Below are 26,885 nucleotides of genomic sequence, written 5' to 3'. Positions count from 1 at the left end.
GATTGTATGAGTTTATATCCAAAAGGTGCATGGATTACGACATCCAGATTGTTTATGGCTAATTTTGGGCCAATGAGGGATGGTTTCCGGCCTAGGAAAAGATGTCGGTTTACAAAAGAGGATACAGCAATTAGTAGTACAACATTACAAGTGTCAAAGGAATGCCGTCTTGGGAGTCGAGCAGTGTCACTGTCAGTAGTAGACCAAGTGCCCAACAAATCCCAGCAAGACTGCGGCCAATCGACTTTGGAACCCATGAATCATGAGCCGGGCCTAATTTTACAAATGCAGAGCACCTGTTGAATAATGAAATAGTAAACCCGATCATTTCCGTGAAGGTTAGCTCATCATCTTATCCGCCAAATTTGCCCTTCCGTCCATACGAACTCTTTTCTCCTCCTTTTCTTCTTCTGTACCAACAGCGAAACAAGAAGCTGATGGCGGCTGAGCTGAGCGCCTAGTAAGTAAGATATCATTCCGCCATTGAAGTCTCAAAAGCCAGGGAGAGAGACAACCTAAAGGTATTATTATCGCGTTGTATCAAATGAGGAACTAGGGAAATTTTTTTCCTTGTATGCGTAGGTGCAGTTCATATAATGCGCGTTAGGTGTTTGTGGTTATGTCCAGTCCAGTGCAGTAGCTCACCTCTTGCTTAAGATTTTGTGGTGTTTAAAAGGAGGAGGAGAAAAAAATAACAAAAAACACAGGAGCAAGAAAAATGTATTGGACGATCCAAAAAAGAAAAAAAAGCACGGGAGTGAGAAAAAATGCATTGAACTAGCGAGGTGGACATTTGTTAATTGGGGTTGGGGTGCCTGAGGTGAGGTCGAGATAAGGCTTGCATTACTAGAAATTATTATGCCTGAATATCTCTTTTAACTTTTCCCGTTTTCCTTGCCTCTCTGCATTTCAATGTACAAGTATGTCATATTTTTAAATTCATTTATTAGGGAAGCCAAAGTTTTTGTTTGCATCTTATGTGCATAGCGTTGATGTTGGCAAATAGAAAGGTTATGGTGTTTGCTCCAGTGTCTGGATCTTAGTACATTCATTTTTTTTTCCAAGTGCAGACACGGAAAAGATGATGAGATTACTGCTCTCAAAGACGGCTTCTACAAGGAATAGCCTTCATTTTTCCCAGTTCAATTCTCAAGTAAGTTTGCAATACTAGCAGGAGGAGTTATATGAGTTGTAGTACCTAGACTTAACTTGTTATACTTGACAGAGAGGCATGCATAGTAGAAACAAGAAAGCAATGGAGTTCATTGCCAAAGGATGGAATGCTCTGAAGGAAGTTGATAGAGTGATAGATTATTGTGATCTTAATGACCACCGTCTCATCCCTATGCTTAGGGTAAGTTTGATCAAGTATTCTCACTGCATTCATATTTAAGTACATCAATTGTGTTATTCCCATCCTTACATTTGGTAGCTTGTAGACAAGTGGCAGAGGATTTTGCAGCATTTCCTCTGCATAAATGTCTACTGTGCGATTGATGCATTGAAGATAACGCAAAACTTTTAGCTGATAAATTTCTTTCCTGATCTTGGTTAAACATTTTCTTTTGGATATTTTGATAAAATTCTGATAAGTCACTTTTATCTGTTGATATTGAATTTATCTTGGTGGAATTTTTTGCTATGAACCTTCAAGATCTGGACATTGGAATTGGATTATTTTAACATCTGATTCACTCTAGTCAACCATAGGACTGATGATACAGCCATAGATGTGATGATAGTCTTCCAAATTGTCCTTTTTGGTTTCTCTTGCTCTGACTACAGAGTAAGTAGTTTTTTTTCCTTTTGGCCTTTTCTTCCAAATTGGCCTTTGTGGATAATTCCACAACTCCATCAGAACCCCTTGTCATCAGTTCACCTTCAAGTTGCAACATCACACTGCTCTTGGTTTCTCCGTCTTCAGGGGTGCATACATCACTGGTTCTAGTAGTGCTTGCCAAATTTTCTGGTCTCTTTTTTGGGGCATGGTTCCATCATAATACTACTGGAAACCATGAGTTTTACTCGTATCTCCATCTTCCCAAGAGACTGCACTAGACAAAGTCTCTTTATCAAGTGTTGGGGTACGCGGCATTTGAACCATTGCATCAGCCAGTCCCGTTAATTCTTTTGATTGTGATGGATTGGTGCTCCTTCTGTTCTTCCTCATGTTGGATTGATTCATTTGACTGGCTTTTCGCTTCTTTAATGCTTTGCCTCCATGCTTAACTAAATCCATCACCTCTGCTGCTGGTTGTGGTGGACCTGGTGGTGGACTACTTTTGCTATCTGACTTCTTGAATTTGTGCAGTTTTCTACTCAAATGAGAGTTCCAGTAGTTCTTAATCTCATTGTCTCTTCTGCCTGGCCAATGTCCCGTACAACCCTAGAAAGGACATCATTAATAATCACCCTATCATTATTAATCATAAATTAGGAGTAATAAAATTTATATGCACAATTTCCAAGGCTGAACTTAGGTAGGATTTTATTTTCACTCATTTACTCGTGTAGCGTTGGGGACTAAGATGTTTGCGAACACATTTGTAAGAGATTGTAATTCATTAGCTAAATGAGATTATGTCAGGCTTGTTTAAGTAAATGAAAGATCTTAGAAATAGAAGCAAGTGGAGATATCCCATGATTGACCATTTTTTCCTGCATAACTTTTTATTTCTCTTTGTAGTTCTTTTTCCTCTTGTTTATTTTTATTTTTTTTGGTATTTTTGGTTGTTGGGGGGGGGGGTGGGCGAGGGGGGAGGTATTCCTGAAACTATACTGTCTCTATTTCCAACTAGAAGATATAGTTGTATATTTTTATATTGAGAATTTTCTGTGCCCTAGAGATCTCACATTGTTTTGCAAATTTTTACTCTTTTACGGTGTTATATTAGACAGCAAAGGAGAACTTTGAATTGGCCCTAGAGGCTGACAACTCAAACACCCATGCAAGATATTGGTTGTCAAAACTGCATCTGAAATATCATGCCCCTGGTGCATGTAAAGCTATGTAAGAACCTAAACTTTTCCAATTTGCCTTTAATTTTGATTTTTCTTTTTTCTTCTGTTATGATTGATGCTTTCAGGTTTTAAATATTGGTAACCAACACAAAATCATTGTCTTAAAAAAGTCCAATTGTAATTCTGTTGTTTTGTTTTTTCCAAACAATTGTAATGATTAGTGTGATGTTGACCAGTTATTATAGTCCAAGATGCATTTGCACACCCGTTTTGTGATAGGATGTTGTACTTTCCCTCTTAAACGATCCATTTGGAAATGGAGAGAGTGTGTATAATAAGTATGTTATATGATTAGTTATGTATTTCTTTGCCATATGTTTTTCATTGAACTAGAATTCTTTGCTTTGAAATTTATCGAATAAATTCCACAATTTATCTTCATTTGGACATTTAGAATTGATTTCCAATTCTAAAGACAAAAAATGATCGACTACATGTTTTGTCCATTGAATTTCCACGGAGTTGTGCTATTCATGTGAAACCATATTCATTTCTCTTATATTTCTGCTATTTCATCTTCATGGACATGTCTTACTGTTTTTCTTCAATCACAACAGAGGAGCTGCTTTGTTAGTGGAAGCTGCTGACATGGGTGATAAAGATGCGCAATATGAATTAGGTTGCCGACTCAGAGTTGAGGTTAGCTTTCATGTGCATAGAATTGTGCATGTTAGCATTTTAGTTCAAGAAATGGTGTATTTGATTGACAAGCACTAGTTGAAACCCAAAAATATTTTGGCTGATATGTGTGTAATTGCGTTGCTGACTGAACTGATTTTCACAGAATGACTATGTTCAATCAGATCAACAGGCTTTCTACTATTTAGAGAAGGCAGTCGACCAGGTATGTTGTGCTAGATATTATTCTTATACCATAGCCTAGTTACAGTCTGCCAAATATGCTTATCAAAGCTGTCTACATATCTAGTTGCATCCAGGTGCTCTTTACCTCTTAGGTGCTGTCTATTTGACTGGAGATTGTGTGAAGAAAGATGTTGCATCTGCTATATGGTGTTTCCATAGGGCTTCTGAGAGGGTAATAACTTTCATCTATCTGCTTCTTGTAGTGCAACTTGTAATTACTTAGTCATGATGCTTTGAAAAAAAAAAAAAAAATTGAAGTACCATTCTTCCGCCAATTTCTTGCAAAGTGATCTGGCAAAGCAAAAACATACATGTGTGTGTATTTTGTAAGCACAAAGCAAATATTTTGTTTTGTCTGTTGCATAGTGCAAACAGGCATCATGGTATCCTATATGAGATCTTAGACTGTTAATTAGTGATTAAAGGGTCAATAAGAAACTTTGACTAACTTTTCACCTGTGGGAATTATCCTTATCAGAAATTATGCTGAACTTTCTCCACTGTGCTGTCAACTTTTCTGCAGGGTCATGCTGGAGCCGCCATAGCGTATGGGTCCCTGCTTCTTAGAGGCAAGATGCCCTTGTTCTTTTTCAGCCTTGTGCTTTGATTTACTATATTGGTGGAAAATATTGTGATGTACATAATTTGGTTGAGAAAGAAACTGTTTGGTTATTTGCCTTTAAGAGATTGACACGGTTCCGGAGGTTTTTTTTTTTTTTTTTTATAAAGCAACGATAACATTTCTATAATCTAATCTACATGGTTCAGGAGGTTATTTGTCGCAAACATTTGAGTAACAAATGTAACATGGGATTCAGCTGGGAAGTTTTCTTTCCCTGCTCTGTTGACTCATTCTGATGAAGCGCATTTATTGTTACTAAACTTTAATTTAATTACCTTAAGCATGAAATTGATGTCATTTTTCAGGTGCGGAAGTTCCAGAATCGCTAAAAAGATTTAGTACAAAAAGGAGATCCCTGACCAGAATACAAAGAAATAAGGGGGAAAGGAGCGAGCTTAATCCACTTGAGATGGCGAGAGATCAATTTGAAATAGCTGCAAAAGGAGGATGCGACCTTGGTTTTAGCTGGCTGAAAAGGCTCGAGGAGGAAGAGAAGCGCGTTACGGCTCCGTGACAAAATGAAGAAGTACTTCCGTACAATTAATTAAGCAATTAGCAAACAGCTGCAAAAAGCAGGATGCCGCTTTGGGTTTAGATGGTTGAAAAAAAGACTCGAGGAGGAGAGGAGAGTAGCGTTCACTGGCTTCCTGACAAAATGTTAAGACAAGGGCCTCGGTACAAGTAAGTTAAATGAACAGCCAGCAAAAGAGGGCTTACATAAATTCTAGATCTCCACTGTAATCTTCAGCTTGGGCTTTGCTCTTTCCCAGTACGAGTCGGACAATGAAATCAAAGATGAATTACTGCACAGGTATTTTCTCTAACGGAGCAATTTTTCATCACTCCATATGCGAGGCTAGCCGAAATTAAATGCATGTATACCCAAATAATTTCATATGACCGAGACTTGTTGATTTTATTTGCATGCTTGGTCTTACTCTTAGGCGAGGGATTCAACCAGTTCCATGACCATGATATTCCTCTCCCCTCCCTCCAAACTCCAAAGAATGAAATGGATAATCTTCTTACCAAGGTGGCGGTGTTTAGATTGCAATTTTCTATTTATTGAAAAACTTTTACATTTTTCTTAAATGCATTTGTTAATAATTTTTTTATTTTACGTGCATCAAATTATATATGTATGTATAATATTTTTATAAAAATTTCAAAAAATAACAATTTAAACAGGTGAAAACAAATTCCATTTTCGCTTGTAGTTGATTCCAATTATTAGCAGTAAGTCGTTGTGATATAAAACCACCAGGGTTACTTAGCAATGACTACGTACAATTTTATAATTATAACAAACCTTGTACAGTTGTTTTGTTAACTTTTTCTGCTGTAGGAAATCAAAATGTCAGCTTTTTTTGCGATCTTCTTTTACTGTTATACTAGAAACAAGAAAGAAAGCGCTGAGGTCCCCAAAATTCTCTGCCATTTCACGCGCTTTAGGGACCTACCACTAGCGAGCGTGATTCCTCAGAAGCTTCACAAGATGCGCCTCCGGAGACTCGTTCACCGGAAACTGAGAAACGAGAGCAGGATGCGTGTGCCAACTTATGTCGCCTCGACCGGCAGTGGCAGCGCGGATCACTTTTTTCTTTTTTTTTTCTAAATTCATGCAGGCGATCCAAGATTTTTAGGACATACATTGATTTGATTTGTGATGATGATCACAGTTAATTTTATTTAAAATTTTCTTGTATAATAAAAATGGAGAGCAAAATATCAGGTCTGTTTGGATTGTGAATTATTAGAGATATTTTTACTGTAGCATTTTTTGTGATGTGATATATGTGAGATAAAAAAGGTAATTGGAAAGGTAAAAAGGTGTATTGGAAATTGTAATGATGATGTAAGCAAATAAATTTTGAGAAATAAAGCCCAATCCAAACAAAGCCGATTATTTGTAAATAATAATAATAAATTAAGTGGATCAAAATTCAAGTTTGATCTCTTTTTGACTTAGCACAAGGGACTCAAATAAATTAATGAATTAATGTTCAGCACCTATACGTAAGGCTTAGAACTTAGTTGAGTTTAATTGGGATTTACATATAACAAGTATATACTCGTGACATGTGTTCTACAAACAGCACTACGGCATAGATTATTCTGAAATTGTGTTTGGATTGTATTTTTCATAATTTTTTATGAAAAAATTACTTTAGCGATTTGATGTGTGTGAGGGAAAAAGATAATAGGAGAATGTGATTACGGAAACGACGTAGGTATAATAATTTGACACTACTGTTATTCATCTTACAATGAACCAAAATAAATTACTTTTAGCCCTTTTATATGGTAATGGACCCACATGATGAGGCAGGAGATACCTTTTAGTTGCTTAGTTACAGCCACCCAAAATACAGAGAATTAGGTGCCACATTCCTACCATGCATTGCATGGAACAAGAATTCTTCCTTAGCTTTCAACCTCTTTGCTATGAAGTTTCCTCTTAAACACCAAACCAAAAAGCAATTCTGTCTTCGAAAGGACCCGACCAACAGACGTCACCAAATGCAAGGCCATGAATGAGCAAACCTATATATGAAGGAATCAGATGCCTGCAGACATGCTTTAATTTACAGTAGTAAAAACAGACAAAAGATGGAAAAGTGGAAGTAGGGAGATATTTTACCACCTTTCAAATTACAAACTCATCACGTACAGTCCACGCGCCTCCTCGTGAAAGTAAGGCTAATATGCACACTAATTTAGCACACGTTGCCACTTACCAAATGCCCCAGCTACGAGCCTACGCTTTCCTGGCTGGGGGCCGGAGTCCTGTTTTTGTTGTTTTTTATTTGAGAAGCCCCAACTGCGAACGTACGATCCTGTCATCACTCGGTCGAAATTATAAATGTGGTAAATTCGGTCTATTAGTTGTAATTTCTTTTTAAAGAGGATTAAACACCAGTCATATCAATTGAAACTTTTTATTTGTGGGCTGATAAATCATTAAATTGTAGTATTAGAGAATTTGCTAGGAAAATACCACAATGAATCCTTCCCACAAAAAAATAATAATGAACATCCTCGTAGTTTGCATCTCACAATCTTGCACAGCAAACAAATCAATCAATCTTTTGACAAAAAAAAAAAAAAAGAATGAACCAATCAATCTTTTTTAGCACAAATTGAAAGTCGCTTGATTTAATTGAATTCCACACTGACCGTCGAAATTCTAAAACATCACTTTATAAATAAAATGTTAACTTACATGATTTAATTTTCACCCCATGATCGAGAATGTGTTAATTCCACTTTGTACCCTTTAATTAAATTTGAATTTTCACTCTGATTCTTAAATTTCAAAATAAGACGCTTCAGTTTCTAAATTATAAAATTCGTTATACTTCAATTTTTAAAGTATAAAACTTGGTCATTGAGTCTCTAATGTATAAAATTTCTTCCAATTCAGTCCCTAAAATATACTTTGTACTTAGCCCTAAAATGTATCTCAAAGTGAGATAAATTTTACAATTTGAGGACAAAAGTGTCTCAGATAGTTGAAAAGTGTAAGATGAAATGAATCAGTTGAGAATTGAATGATGAATCCGCTCCAAGTCCAACTAAAATTTTTCCCCTATCCGGCCACGTCTCTGTTCGTCTTCCCAGGCATACGGACTCATCGTCAGTCTCCACTCCCATCCCCAAGGAATCCACTCTCACGCAGTCACACACACACGCACCACACCACACGCCCCTACCGGCTACCGGTACCACACTCCAGTGCTCCTCAATGTCCTCATAACAGTCTCTCTCTCTCTCTCTCTCTCTCTCCAAAACGAAAAGCCACACACATTTACCTGTCCGTTTTCCACCCGAAGCATCAACTCATCATCATTCCTTTCTTTTCCCCAGGTAACAAACCCCAGCAAATAACAAGAGCACCCCTTCGTTCCTCCTTCCCAAAACCAAAAAAAAAACAAAAAAAAAAAAAAACACACATACTCACACACTCTCCATACACGCAGAGTAGTGGCCTTTCCGTTTTCCACATAGCACCCTCTCCCCCCCGCGGGGAGTGACAAGAGTATAAAACGCTACTGTTTAATAGTACTCCAGTACGAAACACGCTCCCTCAACTATTGCTACTAGTAGTAAACCTTACTGCTTTTCCTTCTCCGTACACAACCATCGACCCTTCTTCCTCCTGCTTTCTCTTTTCTCTCACGTAAGATGATCCTGACCCTTCCCTGTTCCCACCTTCATCTAGGTTTTTCGGCTGACTACCTCTGAGCTCATTTATTTATTTTTCAGCTTTCCATTTCCAGATAATATATTCGTCTTGTCGACTCAAAAAGTACGTCAATGCCGTGGAACGAATCAACTCGCTCACCTCGACCCATCCCATCTGCATATCTTCCACCCCACCTCCGCCATCAACCCACCTTTACAGTCACCATTCCCACCTCACTGGCCCGCTCTTCCTCCCGCCGAGGAGGAGGGGGAGGAGGGCGGGGGCGTGGGCGTGGCTTTCGCGGTGGTAGAGCTCCGAACCCACCCCGATCATACGGCCGATCCAGACGAAACTTCTCCGACGATGACCCGAATCCATATAACCAGAAGATCATGCCCGAACCACCCTTTGATATTTCTGAGAAATTTGATGAGCTGGAGGTCATAGACGATGACCCTTCGGGCGTAAATAATATCAATGCGTACGATGAAACTCCGGTGGAAACGAGTGGGTTCGACGTCCCTCCGCCGGTGACGTCGTTTTCCGAGATTGATTTCTGCTCGGGGCTCAGTGATAACATCAAGAGATGTCAGTTTGTGAAGCCGACGCCGATACAGCGTTACGCCATCCCGGTGGCGATGGCCGGAAGGGACCTCATGGCTTGTGCTCAAACCGGGTCGGGCAAGACTGCGGCGTTTTGCTTTCCTATTATCACTAGGATCCTGAGGGACCATCATCAACTGAAAAGCCCCACGAAAAAAATTGACAGGAATGGTGGTGGAGGAGGCTTCAGTTTGAAGACGATCATGGCATGTCCTCTGGCCCTCATACTAGCTCCTACTCGGGAGTTGTCTTGTCAGGTGCGCCTTTTTTTTATTTTATTTTACTTCTGATGTTATCTGGGTTAATTAAAATTTTTTGTGCCCAGCAGGTACTTTTTTCTTTTTTTTTTTGTTGGTGGGGGTGGGGTGGAAGTACATTCTAGGGTTTTGCTGTTTTTTTTTTTTTTTTCAATTTATCTTCTTGTTTACTACTGTAACTGATATCAAATGGATTTTACGCGTAGATACATGAGGAAGCCAAAAAGTTTTCCTACAAAACTGGAGTGAAGGTTGTCGTGGCATATGGAGGCGCACCTATTGTTCAGCAGGTCTGCTTTTATTTTAGCTTAACAATGATTAAAAAAACAGTAGCTTATATCGTTCACTTTGATTACTGTTTGATCCAAAAGAAAATAAAAACTGACATCGAAGATGATAATACTCCTATTCTGAAAAAGGCTTGTGTGAGTAGCTACGAGTAGTGCATTAAAGTGATAATAGATTGTGATAATTTATACAACTAATCGTTTACCCATTTCTGTAAAGTACTGTTTTGTTGTTAGCGTAAGACTCCAATTTAATCGGATATGTGGCTCTGTGCTTGATGATGACACCCAAAAAAAAGAAAAGATTCCGAAACATATCCTGAAGGTTTAGCCAAGAACTTTAATATTGTAGCTTCGAAAATGAAGGGATCCTGCCTGTCTACGTCCGGATGCCTGTACTAGTTTCACCTGGTGCCCTGGTATGGCGTTCCTATGTTTAGCACTTCCATTCAATGATAGTAATAGTGTTCTGCAGATAAAAGATTGTACCTGTTAATTTTGCTCCTTGAATAGTCTAGCTGTGTATTTTTCCTTTGCTTTTGAGTAATCTCGACTAGGTCTACTTGTATACTTGCTTGAAGTATATATGACTTTTTTTGTTATAATTTGACGTACTGCTTTATTGATGATTTTAACTCCTGTAACGTACAACTACAGTTTCGCAATCTGGAAAAAGGTGTTGACATATTGGTTGCAACTCCCGGACGTCTGGTTGATATGATAGAAAGAGCAAAAGTATCTTTGAAGAATGTCAAGTATTTGGCTCTGGATGAGGCTGATAGAATGTTGGATATGGGCTTTGAGCCTCAAGTTAGGAAGATCGTTCAGCAAATGGAAATGCCTCCTGCAGGTGTAAGGCAGACAATGCTTTTCAGTGCAACATTCCCTATTGAAATTCAAGTAAGTTTAATCACTCCATTGTTATATTTTTCCCTCGAGTTTGTGCACTCGCCTGATACATTGGCTTGGATCCGCTCTTATTCTTCAAAATTCTTGTTGCAGAGGCTTGCATCAGATTTTCTTTCAAACTACATTTTTCTAGCTGCAGGGAAGGTTGGATCTAGTACCGATCTCATAGCTCAAAGAGTAGAATATGTTCATGATGCGGACAAGAAAAACCATTTGTTGAACCTTTTAAGAGCCCAACGAGCAAATGGAAAGGTACAGCTGATTATATTTGCAGTTCAATAATTGCATTTGCATGCAGAAATGTCTGGCCAAGCAGGCAGTCATTTTTTCCTTAATTATGTTGGATTTGTCCCCCTTTTCAGTTTCTATTTGCCATATTCTTTGATAGATACTAAGATTTTTCCAGCTGAACATTTAAGCTGCATACATTCTTGCAGCATGCTTTGACGTTAGTTTTTGTGGAAACAAAGAAAGGAGCTGATGCCTTGCAATCCTGGTTGTCGATGAAAGGGTTTCCATCAATGGCTATTCATGGTGACAAAGTACAAATGGTCAGTCTATTTAGTTCATGCCCGACACTCTATTTAGTTTTTGCCTTTCTGTACATTGAATGTTGAATTGCGGAATTGCTTGAAGTTGCAAGTCAGGGTTATTGCTAGTTTGTGTTGAAACTTACTTGCATTTAATACGTTGTAAACGTGCTAATGCGTATGCTGAAGAAAGGGTGAAGAAATGGTTATGAATTTCAGGCGCATGTTAGTCACATTTGTTCATCAAGTTCTGACTTGAGAAATGTTCTATAGTTGATTAGTATTAGTAGTAATTCTTGTACTGCCAAGTTGTTTAACCACTACTTACATGATTATAGTGGTAAAGGAGCTTAATAGTTTATTTTGACCATGCAGAACCATTTATCTGCACTTTTTGTTCCAATTCTTTCGTATTGGTACTTTCAGTGGGTGGGTTTGTGGGAGAGAGAAATCTATTGGTTAAATTATCTTCACTCCCTAGTCCTGAATCTGCTGGATGCTGTCTTGATTTTCTGAGACCCTAATATTTGCTCTTCCTTTTGGGCATGGAATGGAAGGAAAGAGAACGGGCATTGAAATCTTTTAGAAGCGGTCTGACTCCCATTCTGGTAGCAACAGATGTCGCAGCACGAGGCTTGGACATTCCACATGTTGCTCATGTCATAAACTTTGACTTGCCAAGGGACATAGGTGACTACGTTCACAGGATAGGTCGGACTGGGCGTGCTGGCAAACCTGGACTAGCAACGGCATTTTTCAGTGACAAGAATGCACCTCTTGCAAAGGCTCTTGTTGAACTGATGCAGGAAGCAAATCAAGAAATTCCTCCCTGGCTCAATGAATACACTGAGACATCTCATGCCTACGGTAGTGGCGGGAGTCGATCAAGCCGCTTCAGTGGTGTAAAGTTTGGTGGCCACAATTACCGAAGAGGTGCAGACAATGAGAACTATGACTACTCGAACCAGTTTGAGGATGGAACTGCTCTAGAATCTTATCCTTCACAATCTAGTCCATATTCTTCGCATGATTCTCGTGCTGATTTTCCTACATCTTCCCGAGCAGATTCGTTTCATGAAGGCTTCTATGGTCACATGTTGGACCACCGTACTGTTGTTGCCAGTGGGTGGGATTGATTCCCAGAATCAGACTTTGTTGACAGCCCCTTAGTTTTAGGCAGAAAGAAAAGAAAAGACATATACTGGGTAGTTTTGGTTGCTATTAGTTGCTGCAAGCTCTATTAGAACAAGGCTGATGGCAGTAGCAGATACGTGTAAACCTGACATTTGGTCCCGACTTGATTTGTGACTAACTGGGCTGTTGCGATTATACAAACCTGTTTTTGTGGTGGGCAGATCCTTGTGTCACCATCTCATTTCAGGCTGGGCAAATGTCGTTTGGATGTGATGGGCAGGCATTTGGAGGGACAAAATAAACTGTGAAGTAGCCTTCCCTTCTTAGCCTGCTGCAGGCTTTTATTTGTGCAATTACTTGGTTGTTTTGGCTTGGTTTTGTCGCGTGAAGCGACGTGGCAAAGTAGAACGACCAGTTAGATTACTGAAGCTGCTGTCTGCTTATGTAGCCCGTTCCTCTTTACCTTCTGCTGAATGGTAGACCAATTTGCATTTTCCTCTATTTGGATTCAAATGCTTGCTGAAACCTTCTTGAGATAGATAACTTGTGTGAATCTTAAAAAAAAAAAAAAAAAAAAAACTCTAATGCATACTCTTGAGTATCACTTTACCCTAGACCCTCAATTATGCAAATATTTGGAGGGTGAGAAGATTTTGGAAGTTGTCTGAATTTGTAGAATTGGAGGAGAAAGAAACGAGAGGAGAAAATTTGTAAATGACATTAACGTCCCTCTGGTTTCTAGTTTTTGCAAAAGTCTCAGGACGCACTTCTCTTGATCTCAAAATAACACAAGACTTTCTTTTCTTTTCTTATTATGAATTTATATCCACGTGGCATTTACGATAGATTTGACATTACAAATTTATTATGTTTTACCTCTCTTATTCATGTTATTCGTATTAAATAAAAGAAAATTATTGAAGTAGAGGTTTAGTTCTTTCTCTTAAAAAAAAAAAAAAAGGTTTTAGTCATGAAATTAGAATGATTTTTTTTTTTCATATCAAAATAAAGAGATGTGTGTGTACTGTGTATGTATGTGTATATCTAGTCTTACAATAAAATATATGTATAAAAATAGAATGATGTGTTTTCAGCCGTTAAATTAAATGCCGTCAAAATTTTTTATTACCGAACGAAAAAGAAAAAACAAGATGGTGATCCACCCTCTTCTTCTTATTCATTTTTAAATTAAAAAAATATATACTTGCATCATTTCATTTTTTTTATTAGTATAAGATAATTAATATGTTGCGGACAGCGGCCGGACATGGGAATGAATTTATTTATCTCGCAGTCTAGCTTACTCACTCAAGACTCAAGAGAGCAGGAGACGCATTTGATGATGTCAGCCTAAATATAACATCGGCACGTGTTGTTGGTTGAAAGACATCCCGTGATCTTCCAAAAGTACCCCCAACTGGAAGGTGGTCAATCAAAGGTCACAGGTGAAGGGCATTTGGAACCCTGCCGATACCAGCAAGAAATAGAGCGAGTGACGCCTCCACCACCGGCACAGCGCTGGTCGTAACTCGTAAAGTGGAAAAAAAGAGGCCTTCCGTCTTTTTGTTTTGTTTTGTGTTTGTGACTTTGCGTTGGGAGGGGGGTAACTGTTGTATTGGCGAGCGAAGTTTTGCGATAAACTCTCTGTCTTTTTATTAGTGAGTACAAAGGAAGGTAGTAGTATTTTACGGATCATAATCCCAACTGCCTTAGCCAACTTGTAAAGAAAGCAAGGGAAGGTGGGGGCTTAGGGTTGCTGATGGAGGAGGTAACAGCCGCGGTAAACAACATTAACATCAGCGGTGGCGGCGGCGGCGGCGGCGGAGATCTTCATAAAAAGAATCGCATTCAGGTCTCTAACACCAAAAAACCCTTGTTTTTCTACGTCAACCTCGCCAAGGTAAATTCATTCTTCTTTTTCCTTTTGTTGCTTCTTGCTTTTTTTCATGAGTGAAATTAATCAATATTCTTTCCGCACCGTTCAAATTGTGAACTAGATCTGAAGTAGCTCTTTTAATATTTTGACGACTTTTTTTTTTTTTTTTTTACAAATTTGGGCAGAGGTATATGCAGCAACACAATGAGGTGGAGCTGTCTGCTCTTGGCTTAGGTATTTTACTTTCTTTGATTCCTGTCTTTTCTTTTCTGCCATAACAGCTGGCATTATTGCGAATTTTTCTTGCTCGTGGGGGGTTTTTAATTTCCGGTGCAGGAATTGATTTTGTGCAATTATTTGGGCATGCTAGACGCTTGTTAATATGGTTTTATGTCTTCCGAACTGGCTGGTTTGGCTGGAGTGTGGTCTATTTGCTTTGTCCGTCTCTTTTGCATGCTTAACCTTGCTCTGAGGAGCATGTTATAGATGTGATGCATATTTTACCCCTTCTTTTCGGGTGGCGGGGATGTGGGGTGATGGAATTGCATTTCAGTCATAACGGTGTTCATCTAAAGCTTTTTCATCGTAATTTGGAATGTGTTATTCGAATCTTTGTTTCTGAAAGTCCTAGGAGGTTATCGTTTGCAAGAGTGCGGTTACCTGGTTGAGTTTGTTTCTGCATTTGAGAGTACTTTAACTTGGAAATTTTTTGTTGATGGGATTATTTTCCATGTCCAGCTATTTCCACAGTTGTCAGTGTTGCTGAAATTTTGAAGAATAATGGATTTGCTGTGGAAAAGAGTAAGGCGCTTTTTGTGTTACCTTATATGAAGCAATATAGTTCCTCACAATTACTACTTCTCGAGCAGTTTGTTGACTCTGTTTCTTATGTTTTTATACTATGAGCAAAGACTTTTGCTCTTGGGTAATGTTCCTGTGTCGAAATAACAGAATGATTGCACTGCAGAAATTATGACATCTACTGTTGAAATGAGAGATGATTCAAGAGGTCGTCCCATCTCAAAGGCCAAAGTGAGTTCTTTGATGTGGCTTCTCTCTATTATGCTTCTTGGTTGTGCCATTTGGTTTGGTGTGTTTTGATCATGCAGTCTAGGTGTCTGAACTTATTTCATGCATTCTGCCAATTTTAGTTAACATGCATAAGACGGTCTCTTTTGAACAATCTTAATTTTGTGCTTCTGGCTAGTATTCTTCCACAATGTCAAGTCCCATACTCATTGCATGACTGCTCTGCCCATTGGGCCATGTGATTCTGGGATTCCTTTTTTCCCCGTCTTCAAATATTTAGTGCATTTTGTGCAGTTATCGTGACAATTTTGTTCCCTCTACTAATGGTATTGCTTGATTATGTGTTTGTTATATTTTCTCTCAGATTGAGATAGTGCTGGGGAAGACGGAAAAATTTGACGAATTAATGGCAGCAGCATCAGAGAGGGAAGCTGCAGAAGCTGAGGAGCAGAGTTGAAGGGCAATTGTTCTGCCATCTGGTTTCTTCATTTTATATATGTCTGTGTTTGGAAATTTGCATTTTCGGTGCTAGTGTTTGAAAACATAGACGTCTGAGAGTGTCAGTGTTGTTAGTTTTTCAGTACCATCAGGAGTCATTCCTGTTTGCTATTCGACATTCAATTTTGGTATTTGACATCTTGACTTGTTTTTTGAACACTTTTGACATGATCACAGTGTACTAAAATAGGGAATTGTGAGAGGTGCAGACACGCTGATTTTATTTATAGCATATTTGTTTTGGATAACTAAACTTGTGATTCTTTTAGTTGGAAATTAATACCAAGACTTTACAAAAAGCAGCCTAGTCTTTTGCTTTGGCCTCCCTGTACAAAGTTTACTAGTGCCAGTGAAAAAATTTTGTGGGTGATAAATGTCATTGCACTCAGGCTCGAAGATGAGCGCCAGTGAAAAAAGTTTGTGGGTGATTAATGCTACAAGTCATGCTGAAACTGGTCAATTTTGCGTACTCCTAGTCCCTGTTGTAACGCCATTCTCTATCTGCCATGGATATTCTGAGCCGGAATGCGCGTGTACCAGTGCTAGTTTTGATGGAATGTTTAGCTGCGAAGGGTAAGCCTTCAGGACAAAAAAAGAATCAGGTTCTGGCTCCCGATTGTCTAAGCGATTCGAAAGGGAAGAAGGATAAGAGGCTTTAGGATAACAACTGCTGTCCAAGTGATCGGGAAGGGGACATTATCCTAGCAACTGCTGTCGTTGTCCAAGGGATCGGGAAGGGGGCGTTGTCCTTGGATATTCTTCAGACGACAGTCTCTTCGGTGATTGGTGAACATGAGCCGTTTGCGCAATTGGAACGCCGTATTTGTTTTACTGAATGGAGGTGACCCGTTTAGAGGCGTCTTGCAAACTCTAACCAGGTCATTCTCAGAAGAATGTTACGTCGTATTTGAATGTTCCCAACCTAAACAATCAAGCACAAGAAATAAAACCCAAAATGAATTAGACATGTAGAATGCTCAGGAAGAGGGAGACTTGAAGGAGCAAGTCAACACGTCAGTTGTAGCACTGCTTATTCTTGCTTTCAGCACCATTGGACTTAGGTGATCCCTCGCTTGCAACTGTTAAATAACGTCTAGGATCCGCTTCACAAAGCTAAGTCAACCTCCAGAATGTCTACCAATGCAAGGGAATTTATGAATCAAGTCAGCTTTGTTCGCCACAATTTGCCATATAAAACATATGGATCTGTAACGCTAAGCAGTTCCTTCCATGACTGGCGTTCCTTCCATTTCCATGCATTTGGTTGTTTTAATTGCCTTAAGACTTGTTGCTCCCGGCATCTCAACTCCTTCACTATCGCAATTCACAGTCGGATGCATTCAGAGACTGATCGATTGAGATGCTCCCCTTATTTGGCATTTGCACCTGACACAAGCTGAAATCAAGCAGCAAGACTTGTAGTAAGTTCTCCAGTTTCAGCACATTTTTGTCGACTGAGCATTATTCAAGTTAATGCCTTGCTCGACGACATAAATGACTCTTTCTAAACAAATTGAAAACTCGCTTCAAATTATCATCTCGAGAGAGAACACTTCTTTAGGTTTCCCCCATGAGAAAAAAAAAACAATAAAATCTTAAGTTACGTAAGTTCAACCCAATAAATCCAGCTCTCAACGAAAAAAGAAGGGTAATAGCCATCCTAACACCTGAAACTTGACTAACTATTCATGCTTTTACCTTTTATTTCTATGAATCATCTTCATTTTCAACCAGTATCCTCTTGCATGCCTCGTAACACATGAATGAAATTCCAGCAGCAGGTACTAATTTCATGCAGCTTGGGCCCAGGCCCCTGTACAAACCAGGTACACCTTCGTGTTCAAGTATGCTTATAAGGGCATGAAGCATGTTCCTATATTGCCTCCCATTCAGAGCACCTGCTTGCATGTGTTTACGCGCCACCTCAAGCGGGAAAGTTGCACTACTTGAAATTGCACCAGCTGCCGATCCAATTAGGAGGGTTGCAACATTTCCAATTTCCTCCTGTTTGAAAACTTGCTTGTAGGCCTTCCTTAACGAGTCATAGGCAAAATAATTGCTGCCAGCATATGGGACTACACCAATTAAGCTTGGAGTGAGGCCTCTATACAGCTCTGCCGGTCCCTCCTCTCGCACAATTTTCAGAAAAGCATCCAAGAAACTCTTGTATACACCCCTCTACAAATGGAAGTTTTAGAATGAAACCAGGTAAAAGATGAAGCTAACCACATTCTGGATAGGAAATACTCAAGACGACCTCAGGACAAATGCATATACCTGCACGGTGAGTCGAGTTTTGAGCAACTCAAGTGGATACGTGACTAAAGTTGAGCTGATTCCAGCAACAGCACCTGCAATTAAAGAAGCGGGAATAGGTTGTTGTGGCTCCTCTCCAGTCTTAGGTGTCAACTGCTTCTTGACTGTGTCATAAGCAAATAGCTGGAAAGGTTTGAAGCCAAAAGAAGATAAGCAAATACAAGTACCAAACTGTATAATTGCTCCAGAACCAAAAAAAAAAGTAATGAATGGACAAGGCTTTTTAAACAGATGCACCAAAATCCTGAATGAATTTTTCTGTTGACTTCTCTCTTCTTTCTTATGTTTATCCTTTCTAAATTCTATTTTAGGAATCTAAGTTTACCACAAGCACAAAAGCACACATTCAAGCCAATAGTACATATAATAAACACCCTTCACGACTTAAAACTTTCTAAAAAAGGGTATTGTCGCTATAAGCATATCTTTATGGCTTAAACATGACTTTGTTTTATCAGCAGCTTCAGGAAACTTTAAAATCAACTTATTGCATAAAATATCTCATGCTTAAGAGAAAGGTGTAATATGGCAAGATATTCAGCAAAACAAGTAACTATATCAAGTCATGATGGAGCAAAGTGCTCAAATGTAGGAAAAAGACAGCACATCAGCAAACAAATAAAGTGCAAAAACAGGGATTGCCTGCCTGCTTCGGCGAATTGGTCAATTACAACCAGAGAACTTGTGGCTATACTAACTCTACTGTAGTTTTAATTTTATCATGTTATTAGTCACATGCATTTGTAAAGAAAAGAGTAAGGTTCATTTGAGTAGTCCTGTCTCAAAATAACGGCATAGTTAGATCACCAATTTCCCCTTGACAAATTGGAGTTGTTGGGATTTAAATAAGCTTACGCGCAATCTCACAACATTACACCATACATTTAAGAACTAGTACAACTACTACATTGAAATGCATCTACTAATTCTACATTGAAATGTTATCTAGTTGGTAAAAATGCATCTACTAATTCTAGTCAAACCGGTGAATCACACTATCATGACCACATAACCAACCACCATTCATTTCCAGGTAATTTACCAAAATTGTAAAATGCTTTGTGCATCTCAAACCTGAGAATTAAAAAGAAAAATTTTTAAAAACAGCACCAAGCAAAGAAGTCATTGAGCAACATCAATCCAAACACCAAACGTGGAGACAAGGTATAGTGAGTCGGCATCCACAACAAACACTGGGTAGCACTCAATTGGCATGAAGAATCCAGAACAGTACTACATCCCAGGTGAAAGCAGAAGAGATGCATCCAATTCATCTCTGCCAATATCCTAACTTTAAAACGCAAAAAGCGTAATAAACATAGGGACATTGTTCATACCTCAATTGCCTTGCTTGGCGCAACACGGATGACATTCACCAGATTACCCCTAAATAAGCCTTGCCATCCTTCATTATTCATAATATTCTGGAACACTTCGCCAGTTGAGGTTCCACAGCTCCCCACCATTAAATGTGTCCTTATTGTCTCCAGCGGCGCAACAGACGTCCGCGATACTGCACCAGCAATTGCTCCACTGATCAACCTCCTCAGTGATGAATTCCCGACTTTTATCCTCAATTTAAGACCACCCCTTTTAGCCTTCTTCTTCTTCAATACCCCTTGCTCTTCTAATTCCATTTCATCACCAACCAGCAAATCTGGTACCTCACCAACCTTTAAACCGGGCTCTGGCAATATAGATTTCTCAAAGAAACTGGCGTGCGGAAGCTTGAAGTCACTACCAACAGAATTTGGAGAATTCGGGGACATACCAAAACCCGTCCCCATCTGCCCCACACTAGCAAAAAATCCACTTGGCTTGTGACCTTCATCTAGGGGACACCACAAAAACCCAATCCCAGAATTCGGAAACAACAAATCCCCATTGTTCTCAACACCATTCAATCTTATTCTACCCATATTAGCAAACTTTGAAACAACTTTTATCTCTTTAATCTTGATCTATATTCAAAGAACCACCAGCAACGAAAATAAGGCAACAGGACTCGATTTCGGATACGCAGGTATCTGAAAGTAGATGTTACAGAAATTGGTTTTCAAGAATTATGGTAAAAGTGAAAGAAGAAAAAGAGCATATAAACCAAAGAAAACAGTGCCGCAATAACAACAGTACATGAATATTCCAAAAAAACATATGGTGAAACTAACTATAAGGGTGAAGCATACCAGGTATTTCGATGAATTTAAAGCCCAATAAGCCCTTAATTTTCTCTGCTGCGTCTCTCTTTTGAGAAAGAGAGCACAGCAGAGAAGGAAAACTAATAAAATGCCAATATTCTTGTTTAACTGCTAATGATGCCTTTGCCTTGAATTTTAATCTATCCCCGTTTGCTTTGGCCTCAAAAAGGCCGTGTCCTTTGGTAGAAGGGAGCAGCCTACTCGTCTACTTTATTGACCAACGAGGTTTAATAAATCCTTGACCAAACAGGACCTCCTCCGCCGACAGCAAATCCCACTCCGCTCTTTGTTTATCAGCAAATGTGAAGCAGGGGAAAAAGAATAGTGCAACCGGGACGACAACGGCGCTAGGAATTATAAAAAAACAAGACTGTTTTTGAGTTTCAAAAAATTATGCGTTGTTTGGAATGCTTGTTTCCGTCGAAAAATATTATCATTTTCTGTGGTCATATTTTTCTATTACCTTTTTTTTTCATATATATCAAATCATTACAGTATTTTTTTCATAAAAAATGACGAAAAATACAATTCAAACACAACCTTAGTTACCAAACATTCTAAAAGTACTTTTAATACTTAAAATATATATATATATATATATATATATATATGTTTTGCAAGCGTATCTAGTATTGCACATTGTTCTATGTTCCTTTTTCCTTTTTCTTTTTCGAGATAAAACGGAATTGCTTATATTGGCTAGAAAAGTAAATCATAATCATTTGCATGTCGTTAAATATTTTAAATAAAGATCACTATAATATATTTTTTTTATCGTGTAATATATACAAGATAAAAAAAGTTAATAATATAAAAATAATTTTAAAAAATATATTTATAATGTAAGTAAAATAATATCTGAAATAAATATTGTATCCAAACACAAGTTTCTCATTAATTACAAGATCAACTAATAGTTGTAAATTACACATGCATTGCATTTGATAGTAATTGTCACATCATTAGAAGCAACAAATTTTCATTCATTTTTTCATGATAAAATACATTTTCGAATATTTTACGAATAAGTTCGATACTCAAGCGAAATCGCTTAAAAGACAATAGGAGAAGGTGCAATTTGATCGCAAAAGGTCTAACGCCACCGACGACCTACTCCCATTTTGGACTGCTATGGGCAACGTGATGTGATTTTTGGTCGGTCCTCAGGTCTAATTCCCCCTTTTGTTTTTCTTTTTCAATTCTTAAATCTCATTACTCTTCTGCAAAATCAAAAAAAAATAAATAAAAAAGCTTTGTATTCTTTTACTCAGGAGAAATAAAAAATCACTCAGTAATTGATACTGCTCCAATACGTCTCCTAGTAGTTGCCAAGATTGAACGCACATAACTATACATTAGAAAACAAACTGATTTAACAAAATCATTAAAGCTCGTATTAGCTTTAAAAGGGTTCCTTAATTAACTGAGCCTGCCTCTAATTAACTGGGATTAAGGTTTAGCAAATTCAACAAAAGTCATTACTATGTATTGACTACCTTTTGCTTTTGGACCACCCCAACAGAAATTTTCTGAGCCAAAAGGTAGACCCCACCGCTTTTCTATGAAGACGGGCCGCTACGGGATACTCTAATTTTAAACAAACAGAAAAGGACGAATGATGAGGCAGTCCCATGATCTCACGTGTTCCACGCGAGGAAGACTTCGACAATTCTGATGTTGTTTCAGATGATATATAATAATATCCACGCCTTGGTCGAATTTTTCATGCCTCACTACGGCGGGCTCCTTGCCTGCCTGCCCGCCTTTTTTTCTTCTCCTGAAAAGGGGTAAAAAGGGACTCTAAGCGTCAAGGAACTCGCCACAACAGAGAAGCAACGGAAGACAAACTAAAATTTCCTGTCAGAATGACCCTCCCAGCAACATATGGATTCATCTCCAAGAAATCCTACGATTTCGCAGGTGATTACGTTGTGAATCTACCTTCTTAGCATTAGATGGCAGAAGATGAAGTTTCAAGCACTACACGTATGAAGGTGTAAAGTTTCCTGCATATTTTTATTAACCTCCAAGTCCCTGACCTGAAGAGATCGACACTTCCGGCTCAAACCTTTTGCAGTACATCTTGTCGTGATAATCCCGAAAAGGGCTGTGTACGAGTAATAACCAAAACGCGCAATCTATTTTCTTCTTTCTTTTTTCTTTGGCGGAGGTCAATTCAATAAAGTAAGTACCTCAACACGCACGCAGAGACATTTTAGGTTCGGGCTAGGCATAAAGATTCATTAGGGCTGTGTACGAGAGATAACACCAGCCTAGCTAATACAAAACTGCAGCTTCCCAAGCTTAATTGAACGACATAAGCCTAAAAAGATTTCGCAATCCTAATGTCATTTTGATTTCCCTTTATTTGAGGAACCCTTTTTCGGCATTTTCTTGAAAGATTTCTTGTTGGGCTTCAACTTGCTCGAGCTTGAGAATGACTTCCCCTTTTGACTCCTACGTTTCTTCTCCTCGGTCACATTGTACATGGTTACAGCCTACATCCCATACAACACGAATTCAGACCAAATGCATTTGAATGTTTCACCTGAAGGTGAGATACAGGACACAATACCATGGCATGGGCATACCTTTTCAACGTTAAGAATCTCATGGGAATTCTTTGAGATCAACTTGTTAAGGACTTTCTCCGTTTGCTGCTTCTCCAAGGAACTCATTCCAGATCCTTCAGCAGCGGGTAGAAACTGAATGAAGCGAGGCATTTGGACAATGGTATTAGAAAGTTTAAGGACAGCCATGACAGATGCAACAACTAGACCAATGACTGAATGTGTTCAATTACCAACCTTGCGATATTTCTTTTCATGTTTAGTGGGTTTTTCGCCAGGCAACTTCTTGTCAAACTTCCCACCACTGGCTGTTGCAGATGCTGCCATCCCAGCAACATTCTGTAGTTCATCCTTGCCAACCTTTTTAGGAGCAGCTTGACTTCCTGTTATAGGTAATGCAGTGGCGGCAAGTTGAATATGACTGCAAACCATGAATTTTAGTCAGATTTGGTGGCACTAATCAACTAATTGCAGAACGCTCAAAGTATATGTTTACGTGGATTAAATAAATATGCATGCATACAAGCACACAAGTGAAAATGCTATACAGGCAAAGATTTGTCCGTGCAACATGAGAAGTGATCAACATATGAACATGAGAAACTCAGATTTAGACTCAATAGGACTTCATAGATGCTCTGAAACAAGTCTATCAAGCCGGAAAGACACTGCTTCACCACACCAGTTATGCTCTTTTCTTCACGTAGCTTTCAATTCTAGTTGCAAGCATAACTTGCATCAAAAAACACTCCAAAACTTAAAGAGAATTTAGTCAGTACAAAATTGCACGATTGAATTATATTTACTGCATATTACCTGTCACAAAAGGACCTAGCCAGACAAGATTAAGTACAAAATCCACAATCACACGGTGTAAGCAATAAATGGATTCATCCAGCTGAGGAAAACTAGGTAAATTGGGGCCACAAAAGTCCTGTGGTGCTATTAAGATATTTTTTTCATAAATTTGTAGTTATTATTATAGGAAAACATATCACTCCCATTATGAGGTCAAAGATTCTATCCTTTGCGTTGCTAGAAATAATAGCAAACAGCAATCTTACGGCATCTTAAACATCAAAATGTTCTAGTTTTAAAGTATCAGGACCTAAGACAACAATATACCTCAATATTACACACACACACACACACATATATATAGAGAGAGAGAGAAAGGGAGGGAGAGATAGAGAGAGAAAGGGGTAAATGAGGGCATCAAGGTTCAAAGTCAAACAGTATGCCAAAGGCAGCATGAAAATCCATTGCAATTATAGGTAACATTTCAGAAAATACTTTTGTCAAATGATGAGAGATGGTAACAGAGCACCAACCTTGGTAAAGCACCAGACTTTGCAGCTTGTTTCAAGTTATGCAAACGATTTTTCTCTTGTTTATCAACTCTCTTTTTCTTCTCTTCTCGTCTCTTTGCAAAAGGATCTTCCCCTGGCTCTGAGCATATCAGTCATGATTGTCAATACACATGCTATAATCAGCGACATACAACTTAGGAGTACACTACAACATGGACATGTAAATGAAAACAATCATCAAAAGTTGCTTTCCATTGCTTGTTCAAACTCATTAAACCTTCAACAATCAAAACAAATAAGCAAGAAGAAGGAAATAATAGGGGTAAAAATAACAAAACAAGAGGTCAATTTATTTGTAGAATTTCGACATTCAAATCTTGTCTTCCGACCATGAGCTTCCAACACAATGGCCATGTACAATTGAAACTAAGGGATATGCAGTATACACCACAATAAAATAATTCAATCCCCCGGGTGCTGCTCAGAGGATCACATCCCAACGCCAAATTGAAGATCCAAACCAGAAAAAATATGGAAAATTACTTCATAAGCAGTGCAACTCAGGAAATATATGCATACATCTTATAACCCATACTGTTGTTGATGGGTTTTTATGCATATCCTATAGTAAAGGGCTAAAACCACAACCAAAATTTGCTTATACACACTATTACTGGTAATGTAAAGGTACATGCAAATGATGCTATGAATTTAGGTCATCCTCCAAACAGATTTTCTGTTGTGCATCAAAGATTCTTAACCCCAGAAGACAGCCCATGGTTATGTATTTGAGGCACTGGCCAATAAATGTGACTCAATATTTTCTACTTTTTGTAATGGCTGAATTAACAACCATGAACATGATAATAATGACAAGAATAACAAGGCAGAAGAGAAGATAAAAAGAAAAGTCACTATTTACCATCATTCATCTTGGCCTCAATGATTGGTACATCTTTGTCATCATTGACACGATCATAACCATGGCGACGCTTCCAAGTGCCCGTTTGTTCATCAAATGCAACCTTGTCTTTTTTGTGCTTTTGGATGCCTGCACATGATAATCAAGTAAGATAACGAGCCACTAATATGCTAGTCTTTTCCATGCTCTCAAGCACTCTTTACTTTAGAATTTGTAGGCCTTATAGGCAGTAAGAATATCACCAACACACCTTTCTTTTTGGCAAACAGTTCCCATCTTGTCGGAGCTTTTGGTTTGGGTAGCTGAGAACAAAGGAAGAAGAATGTTAGATTCCACTATAGACTCAACCTACAGGAAGGACCAGAAAATGATGCAGGGTACATCCCAATGGTAAAACAGACAAGAAAATCAGAGCTCCCAATCACGAGAATGCATGATAGTAAGGAAGCAACCAATAAATAGCAACCTCAAAAAGTGCTCCTCACCAATCAAACGAAAGCATTACAGAGTAAATATGAAGCTCATACTTGAAGCCATACTAAATTGTGAAGAAACCTGATGATTAAGCAATTTGCTTGCATCCAACCATCATTCTAGTGCATTTTTGGATCAAACCAATGGTGTTAACAGATTTTCGAAACAAGAATTATGCTGTCGGAAAGAGAAGAGTATACCGGCTTCTCTCGAGGGAGTCTGGTTGTAGGAGGAGGCAACGTGACGATTGGACCATCTGGGTCCTCAGTGGAAGGCAAGACAAAGAGAGTATCTGCAACAGCTTGAACCAACTTTGTCCCCTGTTCTAGGCTTTCCTTCACTAGTTCCTCCCTATGCCGTCCACCAAGAGGGGGGTGAAAAACAGTGAGTTCCTCTATCAAGACATTTATAACATCCGCACATCTCAACAGTTTATACGTCCAGAGTGCTTAAGTGGAACAACATCCCTAGAATATTCATCAAAATTCGACTCGAGTTTTCTTTACATTCTGACTTCAACACATAAAAATTCCACATTTAAAGAACAAAGGCTTAAGATATCGTCAATCACTAAAACAAAAATGAACTAATCAAATAGTTACACCGAACTCTTGAAGAGGTAGCGAAGCCCAATATATTGACAAGGTAAACATATTAAGACAAAGAGGAGCTAGCGTGAAAGCAACGACCTTGAATGGAATGAAGAATTATTTTTAAAGTAAAAATTGAAACATAGGGGCTGAGGGGATGTAAAACCTGGAGGATGGAGGAGAGGAAAAGCTGCGATGAGGGTCGAAGGCCATGAGGTTGCCCAAGTCAATCTCGTATTCTGCCATGTCAATCTCCCTCTGAGCTTTATTTTATTTTATTTTATTTTTTTTTGGAGTTTTAGGTTTCGGTGGGTTCTCCAATCAAGCTTCCTCCCTTGAGTGATTGTGATTCTATGTCTATAGTGTTGGCGGGTGGGGGTTTTGGCCGACGGACGCCAAAAAGTACAGCAAGGGTTTATTATTACGGATGGCGGTGGAAGGGGGAGATTTGGTATGGGAGGTGAAGTACGAAAAGCAGGAGGGTTTCTTACATTTGGACCCCTTGAATCTTGTAGTTTATGACCCTTATCAGGCCTTTGTTTGGAATTTGGAAGCGGAAGATTTATCAGGCTCTTTTTTTTTTTTTCTCTCCCTTTTCTTTTCCCACGGAAGATGAATTTAAATAGATTAGAAAACATTGCTCTTTTTTAATGTTAGGACATAAATGATTTCAACTTTTTTGGTTATTA

The 26,885-nt window shown here is 38.7% G+C and overlaps 5 protein-coding genes across 8 annotated transcripts; 3 read left to right on the top strand and 2 right to left on the bottom strand.

The window, feature by feature from the left end:
- LOC113694141 (uncharacterized) lies at positions 1-6,242 on the top strand. 4 transcript variants are annotated; one of them, XR_003449268.2, is made up of 10 exons: positions 1-521; positions 1,071-1,153; positions 1,226-1,354; positions 2,895-3,010; positions 3,579-3,660; positions 3,806-3,865; positions 3,950-4,057; positions 4,409-4,454; positions 4,813-5,318; positions 5,960-6,242. XR_003449268.2 is itself a non-coding variant. In XM_027212996.2 (10 exons), exons 3-10 carry the CDS (start codon positions 1,082-1,084, stop codon positions 5,019-5,021), a joined length of 822 nt encoding a protein of 273 aa, XP_027068797.1. In that variant the 5' UTR covers positions 1-338; positions 423-521; positions 1,071-1,081; the 3' UTR covers positions 5,022-5,432. The 4 variants fall into 4 exon arrangements, 1 of the variants encoding a protein (XP_027068797.1); XR_003449267.2 differs by having other exon boundaries at positions 5,903-6,242; XR_003449266.2 differs by having other exon boundaries at positions 5,853-6,242.
- A 2,308-nt stretch (positions 6,243-8,550) lies between these two features.
- On the top strand, positions 8,551-12,654 carry LOC113691576 (DEAD-box ATP-dependent RNA helicase 37-like). Its single transcript, XM_027209783.2, has 7 exons — positions 8,551-8,687; positions 8,774-9,553; positions 9,760-9,843; positions 10,498-10,740; positions 10,843-11,001; positions 11,187-11,300; positions 11,837-12,654. Exons 2-7 carry the CDS (start codon positions 8,825-8,827, stop codon positions 12,413-12,415), a joined length of 1,908 nt encoding a protein of 635 aa, XP_027065584.2. The 5' UTR covers positions 8,551-8,687; positions 8,774-8,824; the 3' UTR covers positions 12,416-12,654.
- Positions 12,655-13,822: 1,168 nt separating this feature from the next.
- On the top strand, positions 13,823-16,069 carry LOC113693608 (uncharacterized protein At2g34160). Its single transcript, XM_027212155.2, has 5 exons — positions 13,823-14,313; positions 14,475-14,523; positions 15,028-15,090; positions 15,257-15,321; positions 15,683-16,069. The coding sequence occupies exons 1-5, from the start codon at positions 14,173-14,175 to the stop codon at positions 15,773-15,775; spliced, it is 411 nt and encodes a 136-aa protein (XP_027067956.1). The 5' UTR covers positions 13,823-14,172; the 3' UTR covers positions 15,776-16,069.
- Positions 16,070-16,616: 547 nt separating this feature from the next.
- LOC113693607 (adenine nucleotide transporter BT1, chloroplastic/mitochondrial-like) lies at positions 16,617-20,459 on the bottom strand. The gene is made up of 5 exons (XM_027212154.2): positions 20,319-20,459; positions 19,470-20,159; positions 18,094-18,255; positions 17,515-17,994; positions 16,617-17,212 (listed from the first exon to the last, which is right to left on the bottom strand). Exons 2-4 carry the CDS (start codon positions 20,049-20,051, stop codon positions 17,524-17,526), a joined length of 1,215 nt encoding a protein of 404 aa, XP_027067955.1. The 5' UTR covers positions 20,052-20,159; positions 20,319-20,459; the 3' UTR covers positions 16,617-17,212; positions 17,515-17,523.
- A 1,992-nt stretch (positions 20,460-22,451) lies between these two features.
- Positions 22,452-26,651, bottom strand: LOC113691425 (ribosome biogenesis regulatory protein homolog). The gene is made up of 8 exons (XM_027209555.2): positions 26,363-26,651; positions 25,807-25,957; positions 25,383-25,434; positions 25,133-25,261; positions 24,232-24,349; positions 23,138-23,321; positions 22,922-23,035; positions 22,452-22,828 (listed from the first exon to the last, which is right to left on the bottom strand). The coding sequence occupies exons 1-8, from the start codon at positions 26,440-26,442 to the stop codon at positions 22,679-22,681; spliced, it is 978 nt and encodes a 325-aa protein (XP_027065356.1). The 5' UTR covers positions 26,443-26,651; the 3' UTR covers positions 22,452-22,678.
- Between the last annotated feature and the right edge of the window lie 234 nt (positions 26,652-26,885).

The sequence above is a fragment of the Coffea arabica genome, chromosome 6c (assembly GCF_036785885.1).
Source record: "Coffea arabica cultivar ET-39 chromosome 6c, Coffea Arabica ET-39 HiFi, whole genome shotgun sequence".
NCBI classification, from domain to species: domain Eukaryota; kingdom Viridiplantae; phylum Streptophyta; class Magnoliopsida; order Gentianales; family Rubiaceae; genus Coffea; species Coffea arabica.
The sequence above is the reverse complement of the archived record's forward strand: the minus strand, read 5'-3'. Positions and strand labels throughout refer to the sequence as shown.

Bases quoted from the DNA above. Each gene is read 5' to 3' on its own strand.
- LOC113693608 (XM_027212155.2), top strand. From the start codon at position 14,173: ATGGAGGAGGTAACAGCCGCGGTAAACAACATTAACATCAGCGGTGGC. The intron at 14,314-14,474 runs GTAAATTCATTC...AAATTTGGGCAG, and splicing joins TCTACGTCAACCTCGCCAAG to AGGTATATGCAGCAACACAA. The intron at 15,091-15,256 runs GTAAGGCGCTTT...ATTGCACTGCAG, and splicing joins TGGATTTGCTGTGGAAAAGA to AAATTATGACATCTACTGTT.
- LOC113691425 (XM_027209555.2), bottom strand. From the start codon at position 26,442: ATGGCAGAATACGAGATTGACTTGGGCAACCTCATGGCCTTCGACCCT. The intron at 25,958-26,362 runs GTTTTACATCCC...TGGACGGCATAG, and splicing joins TCCTCTCCTCCATCCTCCAG to GGAGGAACTAGTGAAGGAAA. The intron at 23,322-24,231 runs GTTGGTGCTCTG...CATGGTTTGCAG, and splicing joins AAGTCTGGTGCTTTACCAAG to TCATATTCAACTTGCCGCCA.
- LOC113693607 (XM_027212154.2), bottom strand. From the start codon at position 20,051: ATGGGTAGAATAAGATTGAATGGTGTTGAGAACAATGGGGATTTGTTG. The intron at 18,256-19,469 runs GTATGAACAATG...AAACCTTTCCAG, and splicing joins CGCCAAGCAAGGCAATTGAG to CTATTTGCTTATGACACAGT. The intron at 17,995-18,093 runs GTATATGCATTT...TTCCATTTGTAG, and splicing joins AAACTCGACTCACCGTGCAG to AGGGGTGTATACAAGAGTTT.
- LOC113694141 (XM_027212996.2), top strand. From the start codon at position 1,082: ATGATGAGATTACTGCTCTCAAAGACGGCTTCTACAAGGAATAGCCTT. The intron at 3,011-3,578 runs GTAAGAACCTAA...CAATCACAACAG, and splicing joins CCTGGTGCATGTAAAGCTAT to AGGAGCTGCTTTGTTAGTGG. The intron at 3,866-3,949 runs GTATGTTGTGCT...CTACATATCTAG, and splicing joins TAGAGAAGGCAGTCGACCAG to TTGCATCCAGGTGCTCTTTA.
- LOC113691576 (XM_027209783.2), top strand. From the start codon at position 8,825: ATGCCGTGGAACGAATCAACTCGCTCACCTCGACCCATCCCATCTGCA. The intron at 10,741-10,842 runs GTAAGTTTAATC...TTCTTGTTGCAG, and splicing joins CATTCCCTATTGAAATTCAA to AGGCTTGCATCAGATTTTCT. The intron at 11,002-11,186 runs GTACAGCTGATT...ACATTCTTGCAG, and splicing joins CCCAACGAGCAAATGGAAAG to CATGCTTTGACGTTAGTTTT.